Consider the following 24,265-nt stretch of genomic DNA (forward strand, 5'->3'; position numbering starts at 1 on the left):
GATTTAATACATTTTACTTCAGAGTGAAGTGACTTCATACGTCATTTTACTTCAGAGTGAAAACAAGCATTGCTTGGCAAATATTTCAGAGTATTTGTGTTCCCTATTCTTAACTATGAAATATACAGTGCATGCAGGCCAACTTCGATCTTTGAAAGTTTGGTCATAAGGGAAATTCTCCATCCACTTTGTTCATGTAGATGGAGGAACCTGCTTTAGCCTGAAAAAGAATATATCTCTAGAAATTAGACAGAGCCTATATTGTACAGGGAACATGTTATATAAATAGATCTCTTCTGCATTACAGCAAATATTTTAATCTAATTAGCCCAGCATATGATTGTAACTGCTGTCACTAGTTGGTGGCTTGACAAAGTCCTAAAAGAACTCCCTGATATGTATGTAAAATGATATGTTTACGGAAGTAGAATTTGTGACCTTTTGGAAAGTTTCAATAGACCGGTTTTATGAACCTTCATGAGGGATGTGTTTGTGTTGTGTTTCCACAGGTGCAAACATTGCCACTGGTGAGGAGGTAGCCATCAAACTGGAATGTGTGAAGACAAAGCACCCTCAGTTGCACATTGAGAGCAAGTTTTACAAGATGATGCAAGGGGGAGGTAAGACTTCTCTGAACTGGGCTGCAAAATTGGTTTATAGGAATATTGGTTTGCTTAAAGTGTTACTAAACCCAGGACCCTGCATTCACAATATCTGGTCTCCCACCGTACACAGAACATGGAAATGCAATTATTTTAGTAAATATAAACTGCTAAATACCTTTTCTCAGCAGCAGTATATAGCAATTTTGTGCCTTCTATCAGTGCCCAGCCATGCACTGGTTAAAGCTTGTAGGAGGAGTTTTCTGACTGACCTATGAGACTGCAAGACCCCTGACCTTTTGTCTGGACAGTGCTGATTGGCCCTGTCCTGATTACATGCATCCTCCCAAGAAAAAAAACAAACCTCTCTAGCAATACACACCAAACTGAGCATGTGCAGCCTGACTCATCAGACTCTGTGTTATCAGAAAATTATTACGTGTCAGTGGAAAAAGGGGAGGATCAGAGAAGCCAGGATCAAACAGCCTTTTTACACAATGCAAAGGATTAACCCTTTAGGTTTGACAGTGAGTATAACAAGCATGCTTTACTGCATATACAGACTGATTTTACTGCTGTGGGTTTAGTAACACTTTAACTTGGACTTGTCTACTTGTGAAAGGGAAGGCTGCTAATTTATGAACTAGACTGTTTATCGTAGGACTAAATGGACCTAAAGCTTAATTCTGGGTTTTTTTTTTTTTTTTTTTTTTTTGCATAGTTAAATTGGTTCAGCTTAGACCAATGTAGGCATGCATATTCCATACCTGTGGTATCAATAGGGAAAGTTACTCTAGTAGTCACCGCTATCATAGCGATCACCCCTGTTTCCCAGTCTTATGCCAAACAGCTGTCATACTGCATAGTAACAGGAGTTTGCTTGCTTGGTATGGGTGACATTGACAAAACTCTTTGCATTTTTCTCAGTTAACATAAAATTCTCTAATTGAATGAGGCAGGGAGGTTAAGACATGATGTCCACCTCGTCCAATCAGAGGATGCTATGAAAGGTGTTCTGTGAATGGCGCCTGTGCCTAGCAAGGAACCCCCTGTGGTTACAGTGCTGCAGGGCAGCTGCTCGGTATGGGACACAGAAAATGGCAATGATCACTGTAGTAGCAGTGACTACTACAGTGATTTCCAGCTTCCATGGGAATGCCACAGGTAGGGCATATGCATGGTTATATTGGTCCAAGCTGGACCATTGTAACGTTCCAATAAAATCCATACTTGGAATTTGGGTTTAAAATACTGTGCTGTATTTTTGTGTCAAATACTATACTAATTGCACAAAAAGCATTCATTCTGTTATCATACGAGAAAAATGTTCGTGCTTGTCCCTTTGGATATTTTTGCATGAACTGCTGTTTAGTAATGAATAGATTATCGGACTATTGCTCCGAATACATTTTTTTTTTTTTTGTTCAATTATTCTCATCATGTGTACGGGCCTTAACACATCTGCCAAAGCACATATCACCTGGCCGACATCCTGATTTCCTTTACCTCTTGTGTGTGCCTCTTATCCATCTACATTGTACATTTCATGCATTCCTCATCAGTGTTTCCCTTCAGGACATTTTTGGCGAATTGGAGTCAATTGGAAACAAAATCTTTTTTGCAAAATTGGAAGGAAATATAGCATTAAAGGCCAAGTTCACCTTTGCAGAAAACATAATAAATGCACAATTTTTTGCAGAAAAACAAACGTGCATTTAATATTTTTTCCAGGAGGAGCCTGAAAAGTATTGTACCCAGGATCAGTAGATCCTGGGTGCAAGTGGGCTCCTGCAGACATGTTCTACCTCTGTGCAAGCTTTCTGTTTTAAAAGCCAGACGACCTGTCAGTTGACTACAAGAGCACCCCCACAGCCCATTCAAACTACAAGTCTCAGAACAAACCGTATTTGTAGTTTATACATTCACAGGAATCTGTGAATGAATGATGCAACTGTGTGGGCAGAGCCCCATACAGCCACGCTGTTTTTAAAAAAGTGACAGTGGGTGTTGGGAGCAAAACCTCTGCCCGCTGTCAAAGGGGAGGGGGGGGGGTGTGAGAGAGGAACCAGGAGCTGGAACGTATTTCATGTCCCACTCTAAATATGGGTTGGACATGTAACCTATTCCAAAGGTGAACTTAAAGTGGTTGTAAAGACACAAGGTTTTTTTTTACCTTCTGTGTACAGCAGTCCCCCCAATACCTGAGCTCCCTCTCGATCCAGCGATGTCCAGGAGAGCCTTGCCATTGGCTCCCGCTGCTGTCATTCACAGCCAGTGAGCCAATCGGCGGATGGAGGGGCCAGGAGCACCATAGAGGGACCTGAGAAGAGGAGGATCTGGGCTGCTCTGTGCAAAACCACTACACAGAGGAGGTAAGTATAACATGTTATTTTTAAAGATAAAAAAAATGAGACTTTAGTATCACTTTAAACAGCACTAAAAGTGGACCTGTTGTGTTTGAATCGCATATCCCTGTCCCATGTTTTGTAAAGCATCTCTAATGTGCAAAGATTTGGGACAATTAAAACCGTACACTGAATAGTGGCCAGTTCCTGATGAACCAGACAAAATTTACTTAGTGGGTGCCTCTGCCTTCTGCCTCCATCCCCACATCCTGTGATTGAAAAATCAAAGGGGGGGGGGGGGGGGGGTTGGGGTTGTGGCCAAACAGTGCCTGCATCCAATCAGATCATCCAATCATTTGTCAAATGTGTGCAAACAAAACCCTCTGTTTCTGACGTAAACAGTTAGGGTCAATTTGGTTGTTTTGAAGGCTGGCTGGTAAGTGTGCTGGGAAATCTTTTGTTTGCGATGTGTGTTGCCCTTCCATATGCACCTTGCTCCAAAGGCTAGTTAAAGGTTGGGGTGTTTGCCGTTTTTTTGTACTGCAGGCACTGTTAAGGTAGTCTGGCAAGGCTGGCTGTCAAAGTACAATATCTGCAGTGAGAGATTTGTCCATCGGACATTTTTTGTCCATTTTATTTTTTTGGATTTTGATCAGTAATAATCTTGAATTCTGTTGGTAATAATAACATATGCTTTGTTAACTTATAATTACCGTATAGATCATTAGGTACTCAGCTACCCATGACGGCACAAGGAGCTGAGCTGCAGCATAGGATCATAAGCTTCTTTCATGTGTTTATGTTCACATTCTGTTTGGCAGTGGGGATTCCTTCAATCAAATGGTGTGGAGCAGAGGGGGATTACAATGTGATGGTAATGGAATTACTGGGCCCCAGCCTTGAAGACCTTTTTAATTTCTGCTCCCGCAAATTTAGCTTGAAGACCGTGCTCCTCCTGGCAGATCAGATGGTAAGTACAACAGAAATATCATATCATTGATTACAGTACAAAAATCATAAAACTGAACATCAAGCTTGTTGAAACCCAAAAACAAAAATGTAATATGTTGCCTGTGCCTAGATGCGGAGGTGGCATTAGTTTTCCTTTTTTTCAGATTTTTTTTTCCCTTTATTTTCACCCAGTTATCCTGTGAATAAAAGACGGTTGTCAACCAGGCTGGACTTTAAACATGCCTTTCTCTTACTTTCCTCTACATGGGAAGTGAAGGGATTAGTAGTTTTACAGGTATTTTCTGTACTTTGTGAAAATAATGTTAGCCTAAAAAGTTTAAACTAATGCAGCCACCAAACCTAATAAATTGCAAGATGTAATATATTAGAGACAGCTCTATCAACAGATATTTGCAGCAGAACTTGCATCATCTAAGGACCCCCCCCCCCCCCCCCCCCCCCCAATCACAAGTGAAAACACTGCATTATACCTGTAAATCACAGAACACAGATCTGCTCTGTTGCTTGCCCCCATGGCTGCTGCAATGAAATCATGGGGGTGAGGCATCGGGTGGGTAAGTGGACTTTTGCTGCAAGGTCAGCTTTATAAATGAACCTGTCAGGATACCGGAGTTGCTGGAGACGAGAGGTGTCCTGATCACTTCGATTTCAGCATCCCAAATTTAAAGATCAACTGAAAAATATTGTATTCTGATAACTAGGCAGTTTTTGTTTTTCTTCATGCATTTATGAAGTGTATGTAAACATTATCAATTAACTTTTTTTTTCTGCCCTTTGCTCTGTTTTAATATGACTATATAAACAGATATAAGTGTTTTGTTATCTTTGTTTAAAAAATGCAAAAAAAAAAAAAAAAAAAACTTGATTTTACCAGGAATCTTGCATTCTTTGCTTTCTGCTCTGCACAAAGAGGGATTATGAAGATGTGTGTCTTTTTTTTTTAAATGTTGCTTTGACATGCGTTTAATTATTATTTTCGACGTTTACTTGTAGACTAAGCTGTCCAGCAAAACTGACAGGAGTTGGGACAAACACAACAGTCTTGTTTTTTTTTTTTTGTCTGTGCATTTTTTCATGCTCCCTTCCTAGCAGTGTTATTACTTGTCCCTATATCTTTCACAGAAAAATATAAACAGGAAGCATTAGAATAACGATAAACATTTTATCTTTTGAATACTATCAATACAGCATAACCACATTCTGCAATCAGAATGCATTATTACTGAAGTCCTTTAATGCTATCCTGTACTGTATTGGAGTGATCATTGTTGATGTTTAATTCTAAAAATGCTAGGTAACGGGTTGTCACGTTGGCTTAATAGCTGTAATATTTTTTGAAGATCTGACTTGGAAAATGTATGCAGATTAGAAACTCTAACTTTTCTCTGACTCTCTAATCCAGCCTTTCTCAACCTTGTGACCCCAGAGGAAACACTACAATTTCAGGTCTCTGGGAACCCTTAATAATACCAATTCATCAGGATACAATGGGGGGAAAAAAATGCCGCTTACATTGGTGGTCAGTAGGAAGAATGTAGCCCTTACAGTGGTGGTCAGAATGCCACCCTTAAAAGAAAAGAGAGCTAAAAAGATCATTGGCGATATGGTGTTGGTAGTGGTCCCCGGAACTAAGCAGGCGCTATCAAATAGGAGGTCAGTCGGTCATTTGAGAATGTGACAGGCAGGTTACTCGCTGTATAATTGGTATGCCAGTATCTGCTTAGAGTAATTATAAAATAATCATCTGGGGGTAGAAGCTCTCTGGTATTGTGCTCTTTCCTGTAACCTATTCTTTTTGTATTTGTACTAGATCAGCCGCATTGAGTACATCCATTCCAAGAACTTCATTCATCGGGATGTTAAGCCAGACAACTTTCTGATGGGTCTTGGGAAGAAGGGAAATCTAGTCTATATTATAGATTTTGGTCTAGCCAAGAAGTATCGGGATGCTCGGACACATCAACACATCCCTTACAGAGAGAACAAGAACCTTACTGGGACTGCAAGATATGCATCTATAAATACCCATCTGGGCATAGGTAAGTAAGAATGTAAAAGAAAGGATGTCCATCTTTTTACACAAATCTTTTCAATAAGTTGTTTTTTTTTTTTTTTTTTAAAAACCTTGTTTTTTGTCTATAATTTTTATTTATATTTATATATGCACTATGATGTATGCATTAGACTGGTGGACTCTCTCGTTAATGTAGTTCACTAATTTTACCAAGACAGTATCTGGTATCCCATGTGGTCAACAGTCACAATTATCTTTTACCCAAGAACAGATGGAATGGATTCTTCACTTTGCCCACAAACCTTTCATAAGCAGCAACATTAAGCTGGTTATAAACATTTAGGTAGATGGTACAGAACTCATCTGATGTTGCACTTCATCTTTCCAGAGACCCCAAGGTTGAGGAGCGTACCCAGAAGATCATAGACTATACAAGCATACCCTTCCAACAAAATATCTTTCAAAAATTATCTGTACTTGTTCATTTCCTTCATGTATGCCAGTATGTGTACATTGGAAAAAGCCACATGTTTCCACCGGGCCTTTGTGATACACAAAATAAATTTTCTAAATATGAAGAAGCTTTTAGTAAGGGCAAGTCAAAGTCTTTCTGGAAAACATAGTTAACTGGCATGATTTTATCTCATGCTTAGAAAGCCTTCTTTGACACCTATACAATTATTTCTTACCTTCTCTCTTTAAATTGTCTCCGTGTCCTATTACAAACATAAACTTCCCCAGCTTACTAGCCAGCCTGCAAACAAAAAAAAAAAATAGCCCTGTCTAACAGTTAAGGTTCTAAATAGAAGATTTAGCCTCTGTTAACACCGAATCCAACTTTGAAATTTTGTGACTTCACTTGAAACCACACAATTTCATAGCTGCATGTCAGTGCGACTTGGCTGATATCTGTGCGACTTCATGCACAGTCGTCTATGCACATCGCACCTGAAATCACCAAAAATAGTGCAGGAACTTCTCTTTCAAAATGGTGCAGAACCACAAAGTCGGCGCCACACCGATTTGAACCGTTCCACTGCTGATAATACGGTGTAATGTGTCATGTAAATTGGACCTGTCAAATCGCATGACCAGTCACACCAGTGTGAACGGGAGCTTAGTTGCATACATTTGGAAATATACTGTATGTGAAAGTCACAGTGCCTTGTCAAGGCTTCTCTGTATTCTGTGGTCCTAACGCTATAGATTTGAGAGGCTCTGAGTTGGAGTACATATAGCAGTGGATAAATTAAGGGCATGTTTGCCTGGAGGGAGCCAACCCCTCCTTAAAGTTGCAGGGACACATTGGATGCCCAGGCTTATGTCTAATACATATATTTTATGGTAAATTCTAAATAGAAAAAATGTCTAGAGGAATATGAACTTTTAATATAAAAGCGTAGATATGTGCTGCGCTATACACTTTTGAAAAACATTGCAATACTATGCAATAATTCAATAGAGAAAATTGATAAAAAACAGCAAATATTACTGTGCCATATTAATAGATGCAAATGTTAATTAAGTGAATAATGCATACCTTTTTAATAAAGTAGTGCATACTTATTAATAAAGTGCTAAGTGTATGTGATGGCAACAATACATTTGATCATTCAAGTGCATAGATAAATTTTATAATATGGTTCATCAAGTCCATTCAAAATCAAATTCTTGTGATGGTGCTTCAAACTTTTCAACATGACAGCAAGCTTGTGCTCTCCTGCCCCCCGTGTGAATCTGCTCACCTCAGGGCGTGTGACCGCACATTTAAGTTTGGTCTAATCACACAGTTGAACCAACCCTGGGCTCTAAATTAAATGGATTCTGTGAGATCATGAGCTTGTTCAATGACGTATCCTCCGTGCATCTAGAAAAGATAAGGCTAGATGGTGTTTTGCCATTTTAAAACAATTTATTATAAGGTATTCATCCAGGGTACTCACATGATTTAGGTGCTTGCAGCGCACCACTCTATAACAGACAAAAATACAATAAGATCATATGCCCACTTGTTTCTCCGCAGCAAATCGAGTCAGCTGCTTCCTACACCGTGCTCAGCGTAAATGAGTACCCCCCAACAGATTTGTCAGAAAACCTTTACTTTCCTTTAAGAATCAACATCCATGGGATACTCCCACAAATGCGGCCCTTGATTGCAACCAAGATTTGTTAATTTGCGTACATGGTTACATGGTAGGAGAGGTTGAAAAAAGACACAGGTCCATCAAGTCCAACCTATGTTTATGATTTTATGTCAGTATTACATTCTATATCCCTGTATGTTGTGGTCGTCCAGGCGCTTATCTAATAGTTTTTTGAAATTATCGATGCACCCCGCTGAAACCACTGCCTGTGGAAGGGAATTCTACATCCTAACTGCTCTTACTGTAAAGAACCCTCTACACAGTTTAAGGTTAAACCTCTTTTCTTCTAATTTTAGTGAATGGCCGTATGTCTTATTAAATTCCCTTTCGCTGAAAAGTTTTATCCCTATTGTGGGGTCGCCAGTATGGTATTTGTACATTTGAAATCATTTCCCCTCTCAAGCCTCTCCTCTCCAGAGAGAACAAGTTTAGTGCTTATAACCTTTCCTCATAACTAAGGTCCTCAAGTCCCTTTTATTAGTTTTGTTGCCCTTCTCTGGACTCTCTCCAGTTCCATCACATCCTTCTTGAGGTCTGGTGCCCAGAACTGGACAGCAAATTCCAGGTGCGGCTGGACCAGAGTCTTGTAGAGTGGGAGAATTATTGTTTTATCTCTGGAGTTAATCCCCTTTTAATGCGTGCCAATATTCTGTTTGCTTTGCTTGCAGCAGCTTGGCATTGCATGCCATTGCTGGGCCTGTCTTCTACTAGGACCCCCAGGTCCTTTTCCATCCTAGATTACCCCAGAGGCTCCCCCCCAGTGAGTAAATTGCATTTATATTTTTGCCACCCAAATGCATTATTTGTACATTAAACCTAATTTGCCGTGTAGTTGCCCACCCCATTAATTTGTTCAGATCTTCTTTCAAGGTTGCCACATCCTGTGGAGAAGTTATTGCTCTGCTTAATTTAGTATCGTCCGCAAATACAGAGATTGAGCTGTTTATCCCATCCTCCAGGTCGTTTATGAATAAATTAAATCCCAGGACAGAATCATGGGGGACTCCACTTTCCACCCCCGACCATTCCGAGTACTCCCCATTTATCACTACCCTCTGAACTCGTCCCTGTAGCCAGTTTTCAATCCATGTACTCACCCTATGGACCATGCCAACAGACCTTACTTTGTACCATAAACGTTTTATGGAGAACTGTATCAAATTCTTTTACAAAATCCAGATACACTACATCTATGGGTCTTACTTTATCTAGATGGCAGCTCACCTCCTCATAGAAGGTTAATAGATTGGTTTGGCAAGAACGATTATTCATGAATCCATGCTGATTACTGCTAATGATACCGTTGTCATTACTAAAATCTTGTGTATAGTCCCTTATCATTCCCTCCAAGAGCTTGCATTCAATTGATGTTAGGCTAACTGGTCTGTAATTCCCAGGGATGTATCTTGGCCCTTTTTTAAATATTGGTGCTATATTGGCTTTTCTTCAATCAGCTGGTACCATTCCAGTCAGTAGACTGTTCGCAAAAATTAGGAACAATGGTCTGGCAATTACTTGACTGAGTTCCTTCAGGACCCTCGGGTGCAAGCCATCTGGTCCCGGTGACTTATTAATGTTATTTTTTTCAAGTCTAATGCCGCGTGCACATGATCGCACATTCCGACAACAAAATCCATGTTTTTTTCCGACGGATGTTGGCTCAAACTTGTCTTGCATACACACAGTCACACAAATCTTGTCCGAAATTCTGAACATCAAGAACAAGGTGACATACAACGAGCCGAGAAAATTGAAGTTCAATAGCCAGTGCAGCTCTTCTGCTCGATTCCGAGCATGCATGGAATTTTGTGCGTCGGAATTGTGTACACACGATTGGAATTTCCGACAACGGATTTTGTTGTCGGAAAATATGAGATCCAGATCTCAAATTTTGTTTGTCGGAAATTCAGACGGAAAATGTCTGATGGAGCCTACATAGGGTCGGAATGTCTGACAACGAGCTCCCATCGAACATTTGTTGTCGGAAATTCCAACCGCGTGTATGCGGCATTATTCTAATTCTGTCCTCTGTTAGCCATGAGGGTGCTTCCTGTGACATGTCATGAGGATAAACATTGCAGTTTTGGTTACTGAACCCCCCTGATTTCCCTTGTGAAGACTGAGGAGAGGAATAAATTCAATACTTTCGCCATCTCTCCATCCTTAGAAACCAGATTCCCTTCATCATTCTTTATGGGACCAATATGATCTGACCTCCCTTTCCGACTTTTTATGTACTTAAAGAATTTATTGAGATTTTTTTTTCTCTCCTCCGCTATGTGCCTTTCATGTTTTATCTTATCCGCCCTTATTGCACCCTTACATTTCTTGTTGCATTCTTTGTACAGTTGCAATGCTGATAATGATCCCTCAGCCTTGTATTTTTTTGAAGGCCGCCTCCTTTGCTTTTATATGCATTTTTATGTTGGCGTCAAGCCACCCAGGACTTTTATTAGCTCTTTCAACCGGTTCCCGACTGGCTCACGCAGCTATACTGAGGGAACACAGTTAACCCCTTGAACGCCCCCTAGTGTTAACCCCTTCCCTGCCAGTGACATTTACACAGTAATCAAGTGCATATTTATAGCACTGATCACTGTATAACTGTCAATGGTCTCAAAAAAGTGTCCGATCTGTCAGTTGCAATACCGCTAAAAGTATTTTTCCTAACAAATTAATTCAAGACCATGTTGCAACAAATGAAGACATCCCAATGAAAGTCTTAGAGCAAAGCTAAATTTTAGGCAACAAAATCCTAATTAACAAGAATTCAAATACAGTTGGGTTTAATTATTCATTGAACAGGTGTCCAGCAGACAGGTGATTATAAAAGGGCGTTACTTAACAAAGAAAACTCCTTCCCATTTCATGCTGTTAGCAATGGCATCACATGGAAGAGAAATGTCACAAGGCCTAAGTAAGAAAGTAATTCCTTTACACAAGAAAGGTGAAGGCTACAAGCAATTCAGCAAAGCTTTACTTATCAGTCGCAATACTGTAGAAAAAGGGATACAAAAATTTAACACTGAATTAAACTCACATCTCACAGAGTTGTCCGGGCCATCCACAGAAGTTAACACCTTGACAGGAGCATCTTGAGTTGAAGAAAATCGCCTTGCAAGTTCACTGCAGCTAGTTAAAGAAGTAAAAAGCCAAACTGGGGTGATTGTTTCCTGTGACACAATACGGCGTACACTGCAGAGCAGTGGTTCTCTCAACCTTTCCAGTGCTGTGACCCATTGACATTTCCCAAGTTGTGGGCACCCCTAACAGAAAAATAATTTTCATAGCGTGGGTTGCCAGCACCCAAGGCAAGACAAGTAATTTGCACCCCTAACCCACGGACATTTAGCGCTCCCCGAGTCCCTTCCACTTGTACAGTATTAAAACCCCTTATGGTACATTTTAGGATATACCACTCTTTGTTCTCCTTTCTTTGCCTTTTATCTCTCTATCGTAATTTCCTGATTTTTTTTTTTTTTTTTTTTTTTTTTTTTTTTTTTTTACCCCCCTCATCCCTCTCTAGCCGTCTTTCTTGTTCTTTCTCTTATTCTTTCTCTCCCTTTTTTTTTTTTTTTTGTTCCTCCCCCTCTTTTCCTCTCCATTCCATGTATTCTCTATTTTTATTCCTTCTCTTACTCCTTTGTGGGGGGGGGGTGGCGGGGAGTCGGGGATGAGTGGCAGTGCTGGAGCGGAGTCAGGGATGAGTGGCAGTGCTGGTGGGGAGTCGGGGATGAGTGGCAGTGCTGGTGGGGAGTCGGGGATGAGTGGCAGTGCTGGTGGGGAGTCGGGGATGAGTGGCAGTGCTGGTGGGGAGTCGGGGATGAGTGGCAGTGCTGGAGGGGAGTCGGGGATGAGTGGCAGTGCTGGAGGGGAGTCGGGGATGAGTGGCAGTGCTGGAGGGGAGTCGGGGATGAGTGGCAGTGCTGGAGGGGAGTCGGGGATGAGTGGCAGTGCTGGAGGGGAGTCGGGGATGATTGGCAGTAATGGTGGGGGATGCGATCAGTGGCAGTGCTGGGGGGAGTTCTGATCAGCCAACTTAAGTGCTCTTGATCAAGGTCATCTGCTGATCTGAGAAATGTAGTGTGGACTTTAATGGCAACTATAATCACAGGTAGTGTTACTCACTGTGTCTCCAACTTTGTGATGTCTCGCGGCAGTGACACCTATGCCGAAATCAGGAGATGGGGTCTCCTCTAGCCCCTCCCACTTCACATTTCTCACCAGTCAGCTGACCTCTAGTCTCTGCCCCCCCAGTCATGCCGTGAACTGAATGGACGGCTGCAAAAAGACAGACTGGGAGAGCGGTGTGGCCTTCAGGAACAGCCCAGGGTTTGACCCCTGGCAAATCGTCATTCGACCTCCAGGTTGAGAACCACTGCTGCAGAGGAATGGCATGCTTGGGTGTTATCCATGAAGACCGCCTTCCCTAAAGCACATGCACAAAAAAGCCTGCCTAGAATTTGCCAGGGCCCATGCTGAAAAAGAACACTACTGGGACTCTACTCTGGAGTGATGAGTCGAAGATAAACGTTTTTGGAACTGATGGCTTCAAAACTGTATGATGTGGCAAAGCTGAGGAGTACAAAGAAAAATGCATGGTGCCTACAGTGAAACATGTTGGTAGCAGTGTCCTTCTGTGGGGCTGCGTGAGTCCTGCTGGTGTCGGGGAGCTGCATTTCATTGATGGCATCATGAATTCACAGATGTACTGCTCTATATTAAAGAGAAGATGCTACCATCACTCAATGCCTTTGGTCATCGTGCACTTTTCCAACATGACAATGATTCAAAACGCACAGGCCACTGTTGCATTTCTGAAGAACAGGGTGAAAATGATTCATTGGCAAACTATGTCTCCTGATCTGAAGCCAATCAAACACTTATAGGGGAATTCTGAAGAAAAACTATTAGAGCATCACTCTCCATCCAGCATCCACACTCTAAAAGAGGTCGTTCTTGAAGAATGGAAAAAGATAGATGTTGCAATATGTCGCCAACTTGTTCATTCCATGCCTAGAAGACTTGGTGCTAGGTTTACAAATCATGGAGGTCATACAAAATACTAGATGTAGTCATGTTTTTTTTTGTGGGTTGTAATCATTTTTTCATCAACTAATTTGAGTAAAACTGAGGATTTGTTAACCTTACTTTCATGTAATGAGCTAAACAAATGTTCTATAAAACGTATGTCAAAATTTTGGAAATTGTTCTTGCATTCGTTGCGATATTAATTAAAATCCTACTTTTGAAAAGGGGTGTACTCATTTATATATATTCAATATATTTTTTTTTTCATTTCATGAAGAATGTATTGGATATTTGCAGTGTTCATGCTCATGGCTTGCTGGGCTGATTTTTTTTTTTTTTTTTCTTTTGTGTGTGTGCAAATTAGTGGAAAAAAAAGTCTAACATTTGTCTGGTTTCCTATAAGCAGGAAAAAAAATTAAAACATTCGGAAACACCTTTGTTTAAGAGGTTTGTAAAATGTTGAATTGGAAAAAGGCTACCATCTCAAGGTTTTTTTTTTTTTTTTCTATGCAGAGCAAAGTCGCAGGGATGACTTGGAAAGCTTGGGCTATGTGCTTATGTATTTTAACCTGGGGTCGCTGCCTTGGCAAGGACTGAAGGCAGCTACAAAGCGCCAGAAATATGAACGAATTAGTGAGAAGAAAATGTCTACTCCTATTGAGGTCCTCTGCAAAGGATACCCCTGTAAGTACCTCTTATTTGTATATGTTGGCAAACTTAATAGGTAAGTCCACTTTCATGGGGGGGGAAAAGGCAAATAAAAAAAAATAATATGGCATATACAATTGCAATGCAAGTTATTAAAAATTACCTTTTTTCTTTTCAATCTGCAGCACTGTAATTTTCTGTAAATGCAATGCAATATGGCTACCTGGAGGTGTTCTGTACACAGAATGTGTACAGAACGCCCCCCAGAAACATCAGTTCCTGCTTGTGTGATTGGCTCACCGATTTTCCCAGAAGCCTGCACTAAGATACAAGTCAGATTTCAGGCATCCTCTGCAACTTAAATTACATTTTTTGTGAGATACTCCCAGTAGGAAATCGAGTCTAAAGGAATGCAGACCCTGCAGTTTTCCTCATTGGAGCCCTGCAGGTGCAGCAGCTGATAGATCATTATGAAACCACTCCCATTTGATTTATTTACCACATAGAGACAGACAAACACGCAGGTATTTTCTCAGAATAACAAAAGGTAGGAATCTGCAACACAGTTTTTTTTTTTTTTTTTTTTTTTCAATCCCTACAATGTACATTGAACACCCAGAGGGGAATGGGTTTACTCAACAAAAGTGGAGTTACTCTTTAAAGAGTTGTTTATCACTTTATTTACCGCAGTCTGCCTATGTGCATTTTTCCTTTCCCTATTTGGAAAGTGCCAGATAAGCTGATAAATGCAAACTGGTTGTGGTGTACGTCCCTTTTTTTTTTTTTTTTTTTTTTTGCTAAAATTCAGCACTCTTCACAGGCCCCTTTTGGGAAGCAACAAAGAAACAAAATCATGTACCTATTCCAACCTAATTAATTAGGTCTTCTGGTGCAGACTATCCTCAATTAGGGGGTTGCCCCATTTGCCAGAAAGTTATTCATATAAATATCCAAGAGAGGGTCAAGTGAAAAAGTAAATGTGCACATACACCTGGCATATCAAAATAATTTTACAAATTTTAATAAATATAATATTTATACAATAATTATCTCTATGTAAAGATATACCCGTATCTATATAAGTGCCTTTATATTTTTTAGGAATGGATGTGCTTTTTGCATATAGGACATATACGGCTTTTCTAAATTATGTTTCAAAATCGGTTTGTAAGCAAATGGTACAGTTTTCCCTTTTGACACAGTCCTCGGATATATGCAACTATGCCCAGTATTCCACTTATGTTTTTAATTATGTACATGTTTTCACCTGGTGTGTCTTGTTGTTGGTTATAATGGCACTTGTGTAGATAAAAGTAAATGTCTTTGCACAGGTTTTTTTAAAAAAAGTTTCTATTAATAAAAATGATTCTGATACCCCCAAAGTTTGCACAGTGCACATTTCCTGTTATATTGGGAAACACTTTGGATGATTTGGACTTTATGCACATTAGGCTCATATACTCATAAACGCCATATGCCTGTAAACTCATTCTGTTAGCTAGAATAAATGTATGCTTGTGTGTGAAAGCGTGTAAATTATGCTCATAAGCGCCTCTCAAAGCGCAGCTTTATGGCATTTTTTTTTAATGCCTGAATGCTGCGCATAAGTGCATGGCCACATTAAATAGCATGAAGCTGCATTCATGTGTGTATATAAAAAAAAAGGTGTCCCTAGCAGCCGCAGTTTTCTGCCCGTGTTCATGAGCCCTAAGGGTTTACATCTACTTTTAACAGACCTTACAAGCCCGACATTAATCTCTCCTCCTGCTTTCACTATTCGGATGGGTTCACATATATGCAAATCGGATGCGCTTTGAACCACTTCCGATTTGCACAACCTGTGAAGGAGACTGGCTTCCAATGGAGCCAGTTCACATATTTGCAGGATGGTTGCAGTGCAAATTAAAAAAGGTTCTGTGTTTTTCTGTCCAGTTCAGGTGCGATTTTAAGTGTCAAATTCACACCTGAATCGCACCTGAACCGCTGAATAGAAACCGCACTGGACCCACATATATGTGAACCCAGCCTGAATGTGACAGCTGCACCTCTGATGTCTGTTTTTTTTTTTTTTTATAGAATGGTTGACTCTTGCTAGATAATCAGGAAGGGGCAGTGCTGCTCCAGCTGAATATCTGTCTGAAAACTTTTTATAAAGCGTCTTCACAGTAAATGTTTTAATTTTTTTTTTTTTTTTTTTTTTCACGGTGTAACTTATTGGGACAGGCTTACACTGTTGAAGTCCAAAAAAAAAATAGGAGTTTATAAAATGTATTATTGGCTAAAGTAGGGGAAGGGTTAGGCCCCTTTCCCACATGGCTGTCCGTTTTCACTACTCCGCTTGCTCAGCGGGGATCGCTCAGTTGATCCCCGCTGAGCCGGCAGATGACAAGTCCGTCTCTGCACTCTGTGCAGGGATGGACCTGTCAGATCGTCGCTCTCCTCTATGGGGGGATCAGTTGAATACCGGACCTCCTGTCCATTTTCATCCGATCCGCCAGACAGATGGAAAATAGGACATCCATCCGTCTAGATTTTGCGGATCAGATGGGGGCGGATCAGATGTCAGCAGACATGTCACCGCTGACATCCGACGCTCTATAGAACTGTATGGAGCGACTGTTAAGATCCGCCTGAAAAAACTGACAGGCGGATCCGAACGGTCCGCATGTGTAAAAGGGGCTTTAGAACCGCAAGGGTTTTTTTTTTTTTTTAGTACCACCTGTGCCCTCTTTCTTTTTGTTATTTTACACTAGTACATGAAATTAGTGTCTTCAGACAAGCATAGCAATACATTTTCACAGAGGTTCTAACTTTTTTTTTTTTTTTTTTTCTTTCCCACTCTTAAAAATAATAAAAAATAAATAAAAATTTCTACAATTATGATACAGAAAGCAACAAAATTCCAAGAGAGGTTCTTGCTGTTCCCTATTCTATCCAGCAATATATTTTATAACCCTATTCATATTTGTGCAGTTTTGCACACTTTATAAGGCCTCCCAAAATTTTAGAGGCGTTTCATGTTTTTTTTAAATTTTTTTTTTTCTGCATCTAAACCCCCCTCTGTTAGACTTTGTGTTCATGCACACATAGGTGTTTACAGGCATTTAGAGGTGGAAAAAAAACAGGGCCAGCACATTTTGCCACAGTATAAATGAGCTTTAGCACTCGGGCATTTGTTCCAAAGGCCAGAATAAATTATAATTCTGGCCAATGGAATTAATGGACACCCAAACACATGACACGCATAGTTACATAGTTAGGTTAAAAAAAGACACAAGTCCATCCATTTCAACCTTAAAAAACAATAAATAAATAAAATAAAAAATATCACGCCTAGATGGGTTTGCAAAATGTGGCTTTAGGCACCATTTTAATGCTGCTTTTTCCTCACCTGGAGCATAGGCATTCGGGGAAGGAAAAAAAAAAGTCCTTTGTTCATGAGGCCTTTCTGTTGAATATGGAGGCAGACCTCTCCCTTTGAAAATGATAGCTTTCGTATGCTTTTAATGGCTTCATTACTTTGAGTCATTGACCCAGTACACTGCCTGCACTCCTAATCTGCAGGTTTGTTCCAGGTCAGGGAGTCAAAAGTGCCAAAACTCAAGACAGCCTGGTAGCTAGCATTCTTAGGAGCTCAGAATGGCACCCCTATTTAAAGATGCACGTGTTTGTAAGTGAAAAAGCATAAATAGATCCCAAGATATTTTTCACACCATCTTAACTTTTTTTTTTCTTTCAGCTGAGTTTTCAACATATCTGAATTTTTGTCGCTCCCTTCGGTTTGATGATAAACCAGACTATTCCTACCTGAGACAGCTCTTCCGTAACCTCTTCCATCGGCAAGGGTTCTCATATGACTATGTTTTTGACTGGAACATGCTGAAATTTGTAAGTATGGGATTTTATCTGTAGGGTTCATTTTGAGGGTAATTTATCTAAAAGTTAAAGCGAAGTTCCACCCAAAAGTGGAACCTCCACCTATCTGCTCCCCCCCCCCCCCTTCCGGTGCCACATTTGGCACCTTTCAGGGGGGAACGGGGACCTGTTTTTGACAGGTACCTTTCCTCACTTCCGGGAGACAGAGGCGCCGTCCCTTGGAAGTTCAGACCCCCTTCTCCTTCCTCTGCTGCCGGGCCAGTTAGAAAGCGCAGCGTGCTTTGCGCATGCGCAGTAGGGAACCGGCTGTGAAGCCGAAAGTCTTCACTGCCGCTTTCCCTTACCAATCATGGCGGCGGCGGCAGCACCTGAGAGACAATCCGAAAATCCTCTGGTTTGCCGACATCGCGGTAACCCTGGACAGGTAAGTGTCCTAATATGAAAAGTCAGCAGCTACAGTATTTGTAGCTGCTGACTTTAAATTTTTCCGTGGGAGGGCGGAACTCCTCTTTAACTAGCTTGCTTTCAAAGCCCCTTGGTTAAAAAATGTGCACTAATCTCACTGCTCAGTAGGCTGATAGAGTAGTAGACAAATTTAAAACAGGCCTACAAAATGGTGTTTTAAAGGTTCTTACAGACGAGAATAAATGGGCAATGTGAGTCAACCCTCCCTGACTGAACTTAGCTAAGCGCTGTCAGGGCAAAATGAGTGTCTGGCATAGACTTGAAAAATCTATCGCCATTGTCTTCTGCAAAAAGATGCTTCTCAGATCAATGCCTGTTTATTCAGTCTAAACTTAAATATTTTTGTATCTTCTTTTTTTTTTTTTTTTTTTTATGATCGTTCAGGAACATGATCTTACCTGCACAGCCAACCACCATTTAGCAATGTAACTGTTCATTGGTAACTCCGGATACCCATGAGTCTCACTCTGCAAAGTCCCCATAACGTGACTAGAAACTTGATTAGCAGTGCTACACAAGTTCACCTACTTTAGGAACATGGAACAAATTAACCAAAAAAACTATATAGTTGTACCTTAAAATAAACAAGTCACACACCTGGGCAAGAAAACTTCCCATAAAAGCCATATGTCAGAATGATCAGTAGATCCAGAGGCACAGGCTGCTGAAGATGTTTGAAAAAGTTGCTTTGCCCTGTCCACTTCTTCATGCCACTGGCAGCACAATCAGATAGGTGGGGTGTGGCCAAGCTTGATGTCCACCAGAAAAGTCAAAATTTACATATAAAACCTACAGTATCTCGCAAAAGTGAATACACCCCTCACATCTTTGTAAATGTTTTATTATATATTTTCATGTGACAACACTGAAGAAATAACACTTTGTTACAATGTAAAGTAGTGAGTGTACAGCTTGTATAATAGTGTAAATTTGCTGTGCCCTCAAAATAACTTCACACACAGCCGTTAATGTCTAAACCGCTGGCAACAAAAGTGAGTACACCCCCAGTGAAAATGTCCAAATTGGGCCCAATTATCCATTTTCCCTCCCCGGTGTCATGTGACTCTTTAGTGTTTACAAGGTCCAAGGTGTGAATGGGGAGCAGGTGCGTTAAATTTGGTGTTATTGCTCCCACTCTCTTACTCATCTTCACTGGAAGTTCAACATGGCACCTCATGGCAAAGAACTCTCTGAGGATCTGAAAAAAAGAGTTGTTGCTCTACATAAAGATGGCTTAGGCTATAAGAAGATTGCCAAGACCCTAAAACTGAGCTGCAGCACGATGGCCTAGACCATACAGTGGTTTAACAGGACAGGTTTCACTCAGAACAGGTCTCGCCACGGTCGACCAAAGAAGTTGAGTGCACGTTTTCAGCGTCATATCCAGAGGTTGTCTTTGGGAAATAGACCTATAAGTGCTGCCAGCATGGCTGCAGAGGTCAAAGGGGTGGGGGGGTCAGCCTGTCTGTGCTCAGACCATACGCCGCACACCGCATCAAATTGCTCTGCATGGCTGTCATCCCAGAAGGAAGCATCTTCTAAAGATGATGCACAAGAAAGCCTGCAGTTTGCTGAAGACAAGCAGACTAAGGACATAGTTACATAGTAGATGAGGTTGAAAAAAGACACACGTCCATGAAGTCCAAACCATGTGTGTGATTATATGTCAGTATTACATATTACAGTATGTTGCAGCCGTTCAGGTGCTTATCTAATAGTTTTTTGAAACTATCGATGCCCCCCCCCCGCTGAGACCATCGCCTGTGGAAGGGAATTCCACATCCTTGCCGCTCTTACAGTAAAGAACCCTCTACGTAGTTTAAGGTTAAACCTCTTTTCTTCTAATTTTAACCACTTCAGCCCCGGAAGAATTTACCCCCTTCCTGACCAGAGCACTTTTTGCAATTCAGCACTGCGTCGCTTTAACTGACAATTGCGCGGTCGTGCGACGTTGTACCCAAAAAAAATTGACGTCCTTTTTTTGTCCACAAATAGAGCTTTCTTTTGGTAGTATTTGATCGCCTCGGCGGTTTTTATTTTTTGCGCTATAAACAAAAAAAGAGCAACACTTTTGGGAAAAAACGCATTATTTTTTACTTTTTGTAATAAATATCCCCCAAAAATATATTAAAAAAAAAAAAAAAGTTTTTTTCCTCAGTTTAGGCCAATATGTATTCTTCTACATATTTTTGGTAAAAAAAAAATTGCAATAAGCGTACATTGATTGGTTTGCGCAAAAGTTATAGCGTCTACAAAATAGGGGATAGATTTATAATATTTTTATTATTGTTATTTTTTTTTTACTAGTAATGGCGGCGATCTGCAATTTTTATCGTGACTGTGACATTATGGCAGACACATTGGACAATTTTGACACATATTTGGAACCATTGGCATTAATACAGCGATCAGTGCGATTAAAAATGCATTGATTACTGTAAAAATGTCACTGGCAGTGAAGTGGTTAACACTAGGGGGCGGTGAAGGGGTTAACTGTGTTCCCTGAGAGGTGATTCTAACTGAAGGGGTAGGGACTAACTACAGGAAGTGACCTAGCTAATAGGAACACACGATCTGTCACTCCTGTCAGAACAGGGAAGTGTGTGTTTACACACACTCGTCCCTGTTCTGTGTCTCCTGATCACAATGGCTCGTGGCCGGAGGTCATTGCAACCGTCGGCCACGAGCATCGGCACCCCTACTGTGCAGCAGGTTTCCTGCTATACAGACCCGTGAGACCACGTACAGTAACATGGTTTCGCGTATGGGGAGCCAACCTGCTGCAGTAAAATGAGTGGCCACGAGTCTTGTTAAACTCCCTTCCGCGAAAAAGTTTTATCCCTATTGTGGGGTCAACAGTATGGTATTTGTATATTGAAATCATATCCCCCTCTCAAGCGTCTCTTCTCCAGGGAGAATAAGTTTAGTGCTTGCAACCTTTCCTCATAACTAATATCCCCTCCAGACCCTATATTAGCTTTGTTGCCCTTCTTTGTACTCGCTCCATTTCCAGTACATCCTTCCTGAGGACTGGTGACCAGAACTGGACAGCATACTCTAGGTGCGGCCGCACCAGAGTCTTGTAGAGCGGGAGAATTATCGTTTTAACTCTGGAATTGATCCCCTTTTAATGCATGCCAATATTCTGTTTGCTTTGTTAGCAGCAGCTTGGCGTTGCATGCCATTGCTGAGCCTATCTTCTAGGACCTCCAGGTCCTTTTCCATCCTAGATTCCCCCAGAGGTTCTCCCCCAGTGTAAAGATTGCATTCATATTTTTGCCACCCAAATGCATTATTTTACTTTTTTCTACATTGAACCTAATTTGCCGTGTAGTTGCCCACCCCATTAATTTGTGCAGATCTTTTTGCAAGGTTTCCACATCCTGCTTAGCTTGGTATCGTCCGCAAATACAGGGATTGAACTGTTTGCCCCATCCTTCAGGTCATTTATGAACAAATTAAACAGGATTGGTCCCAACACAGAACCCTGGGAGACCCCACTACCCACCCCTGACCATTCTGAGTACTCCCCATTTATCACCACCCTCTGAACTCGCCCTTGTAGCCAGTTTTCAATCCATGTACTCACCTTATGGTCCATGTCAACGAACCTTATTTTGTACAGTAAACGTTTATGGGGAACTGTGTCAGTTGCTTTTGCAAAATCCAGATACACCATGTCTACGGGCCTTCCTTTATCTAGATGGCAACTCACCTCCTCATTGAAGGTTAATAGATTGGTTGGGCAAGAACGATTCTTCATGAATCCATGCTGATTACTGCTAATGATACCGTTCTCATTACTAAAATCTTGTATATAGTCCCTTATCATCCCCTCCAAGAGTTTACATACTATTGATGTTAGGCTAACTGCTCTGTAATTCCCAGGGATGTATTTTGGGCCCTCTTTAAATATTGGTGCTACATTGGCTTTTTTCCAATCAGCTGGTACCATTCCAGTCAGAAGACTGTCAGTAAAAATTAGAAACAATGGTCTGGCAATTACTTGACTGAGTTCCGCAAGTACCCTCGGGTGCAAGCCATCTGGTCCTGGTGTTTTATTAATGTTAAGTTTCCCAGGTCTAATTTTAATTCTGTCCTCTGTTAACCATGGAGGTGCTTCCTGTGATGTGCCATGAGGATAACTGGATTACTGGAACCATGTCCTGTGGTCTGATGTGACCAAGATGAGCCTTTTTGGTTCAGATGGTGTCAAGTGTGTGTGGCGCAACCAGGTGAGGAGTACAAAGACAAGTGTGTCTTGCATGGTGGTGGGAGAGGAGTCATGGTCTGGGGCTGCATGAGTGCTGCCGGCACTGGGGAGCTACAGTTCATTGAGGGAACCATGAATGCCAACATTTACTGTGACATACTGAAGCAGGGCATGATCCTCTCTCTTTGTAGACTGGGCTGCAGGGCAGTATTTCAACATAACGACCCCAAACACACCTCCAAGACGACCACTGCCTTGCTAAAGAAGCTGCAGGGAAAGGTGATGGACTGGCAAAGCATGTCTCCAGATCTAAACCCTATTGAGCATCTGTGGGGCATCCTCGAACAGAAGGTGGAGGAGCGCAAGGTCTCTAACATCCACCAGCTCCGTGATGTCATCATGGAGCTGGTGGAAGAGTACTCCAGTGGCAACCCGTGAAGCTCTCATGAACTCCATGCCCAAGAGGTTTAAGGCAGTGCTGGAAAACAATGGTGGCCACACAAAATATTGACACTTTGGGCCCCAATTTGGACATTTTCACTTAGGGGTGTACTCACTTTTGTTACCAGTGGTTAAACATTAATGGCTGTGTGTTGTCACATGAAAAGATATAATAAAATATTCACAGAAATGTGAAGGGTATACCCACTTTTGTGAGATACTGTATAATACAGTCCATATATATTTGGACACAGGTACAATTTTAGCTTTTTTCAGGTATTTACCAAAACATATTCAAGCTATAGTTATATATGGGCTAAAAGTACACACTGTTGGGTTTAATTTGAGGGTATGTACATCTAAATCAGAGGAAGGGTTTAGGAAATACAGCTCTTAAGAATAGCCATCCCCTTTTTCAAAAGTAATTGGACAATTGAATCAAAAGCTGTTTCATGGTCAGGTATGGGCTACTCCTTTTTGTTATTATTTTAATCAATTAAGCAGGTAAAAGGTCTGGAATTGATTTGAAGTGTGGTATTTGCATTTGGAATCTATTGCTGTGAACCTACATCATGCTTTCAAAGGTGCTATCCATGCAAGTGAAACAGGCCATTGTAAGGCTTCAAAAAGGAAATTAAATAAACCACCAGAGCGATAGCAGCAACATTAGGAGTGGCAAATCAACATCATGGTACATTCTGAGGAAAGAAGAACGCACTGGTGAGCTCCGCAACATAAAGAGGCCTGGACGTCCATGGAAGACAGTGGTGGATGATCTCAGGATCCTCTCTATGGTAAAGAAAAACACATTCACAACATCCAGACAAGTGAAAGACACTCTCCAGGAGGTGGGCGCATCCTTGTCAAAGTCTACAATCAAGAGAAGACCTCACAAGAGCAAATACAGAGGGTTCACCACAAAGTGCAAACCATTCATAAGCCTGAAGAATAGAAAAGCCTGATTAGACTTTGCCAAAAAACATCTAAAAAAGCCAGACCAGTTCTGGAAAAGCATTCTTTGGACAGATGAAACTAAGATTAATCTGTACCAGAATGACGGGAAGAAAAAAGTGTGGAAAGGGCTCCGAATAGCTCATGATCCAAAGCACACAACGTCCTGGTGGAGGCAGTGTGATGGCATGGGCATGCATGGCTTTTAGTGGCATTGGGTCATTGGTGTTTATTGATGATGTGACAGAAGACCAAAGCAGCCGGATGAATTCTGCAGTATTTAGAAATATACTATCAGTCCACATTCAGTCAAATGCAGCAAAGTTGATTGGACGGCGCTTCACAGTACAGATGGACAATAATCCAAAACACTGCAAACGACCCAGGAGCTTTTGAAGGAAAAGTGGAATATTCTGCAATGGCTGAGTCAATCGCCCGATCTCAACCCAATTGAGCATGCATTTCACTTGTTGAAGGCAAAACTAAAGGCAGAAAGACCCATAAACAAAAAACAACTGAAGACAGCTGCCGTTAGAGCCTGGCAAAGCACCAGAAAGGAGGAA

General features: G+C 41.2%; 1 protein-coding gene across 4 annotated transcripts in view; it reads left to right on the forward strand.

The window, feature by feature from the left end:
- The window catches only part of CSNK1E (casein kinase 1 epsilon), a 98,559-nt gene that overhangs the window by 67,096 nt on the left and 7,198 nt on the right, over positions 1-24,265 (forward strand). For all 4 annotated transcript variants that reach the window (XM_073592584.1, XM_073592585.1, XM_073592586.1 and 1 more), the window contains 5 exons: positions 510-620; positions 3,769-3,917; positions 5,730-5,958; positions 13,622-13,792; positions 17,496-17,644. In XM_073592584.1, coding sequence (XP_073448685.1) covers positions 510-620; positions 3,769-3,917; positions 5,730-5,958; positions 13,622-13,792; positions 17,496-17,644 — 809 coding nt within the window. The remainder of the gene's footprint in view (positions 1-509; positions 621-3,768; positions 3,918-5,729; positions 5,959-13,621; positions 13,793-17,495; positions 17,645-24,265) is intronic.

The sequence above is a fragment of the Aquarana catesbeiana genome, linkage group LG07 (genome assembly GCF_042186555.1).
Source record: "Aquarana catesbeiana isolate 2022-GZ linkage group LG07, ASM4218655v1, whole genome shotgun sequence".
NCBI classification, from domain to species: domain Eukaryota; kingdom Metazoa; phylum Chordata; class Amphibia; order Anura; family Ranidae; genus Aquarana; species Aquarana catesbeiana.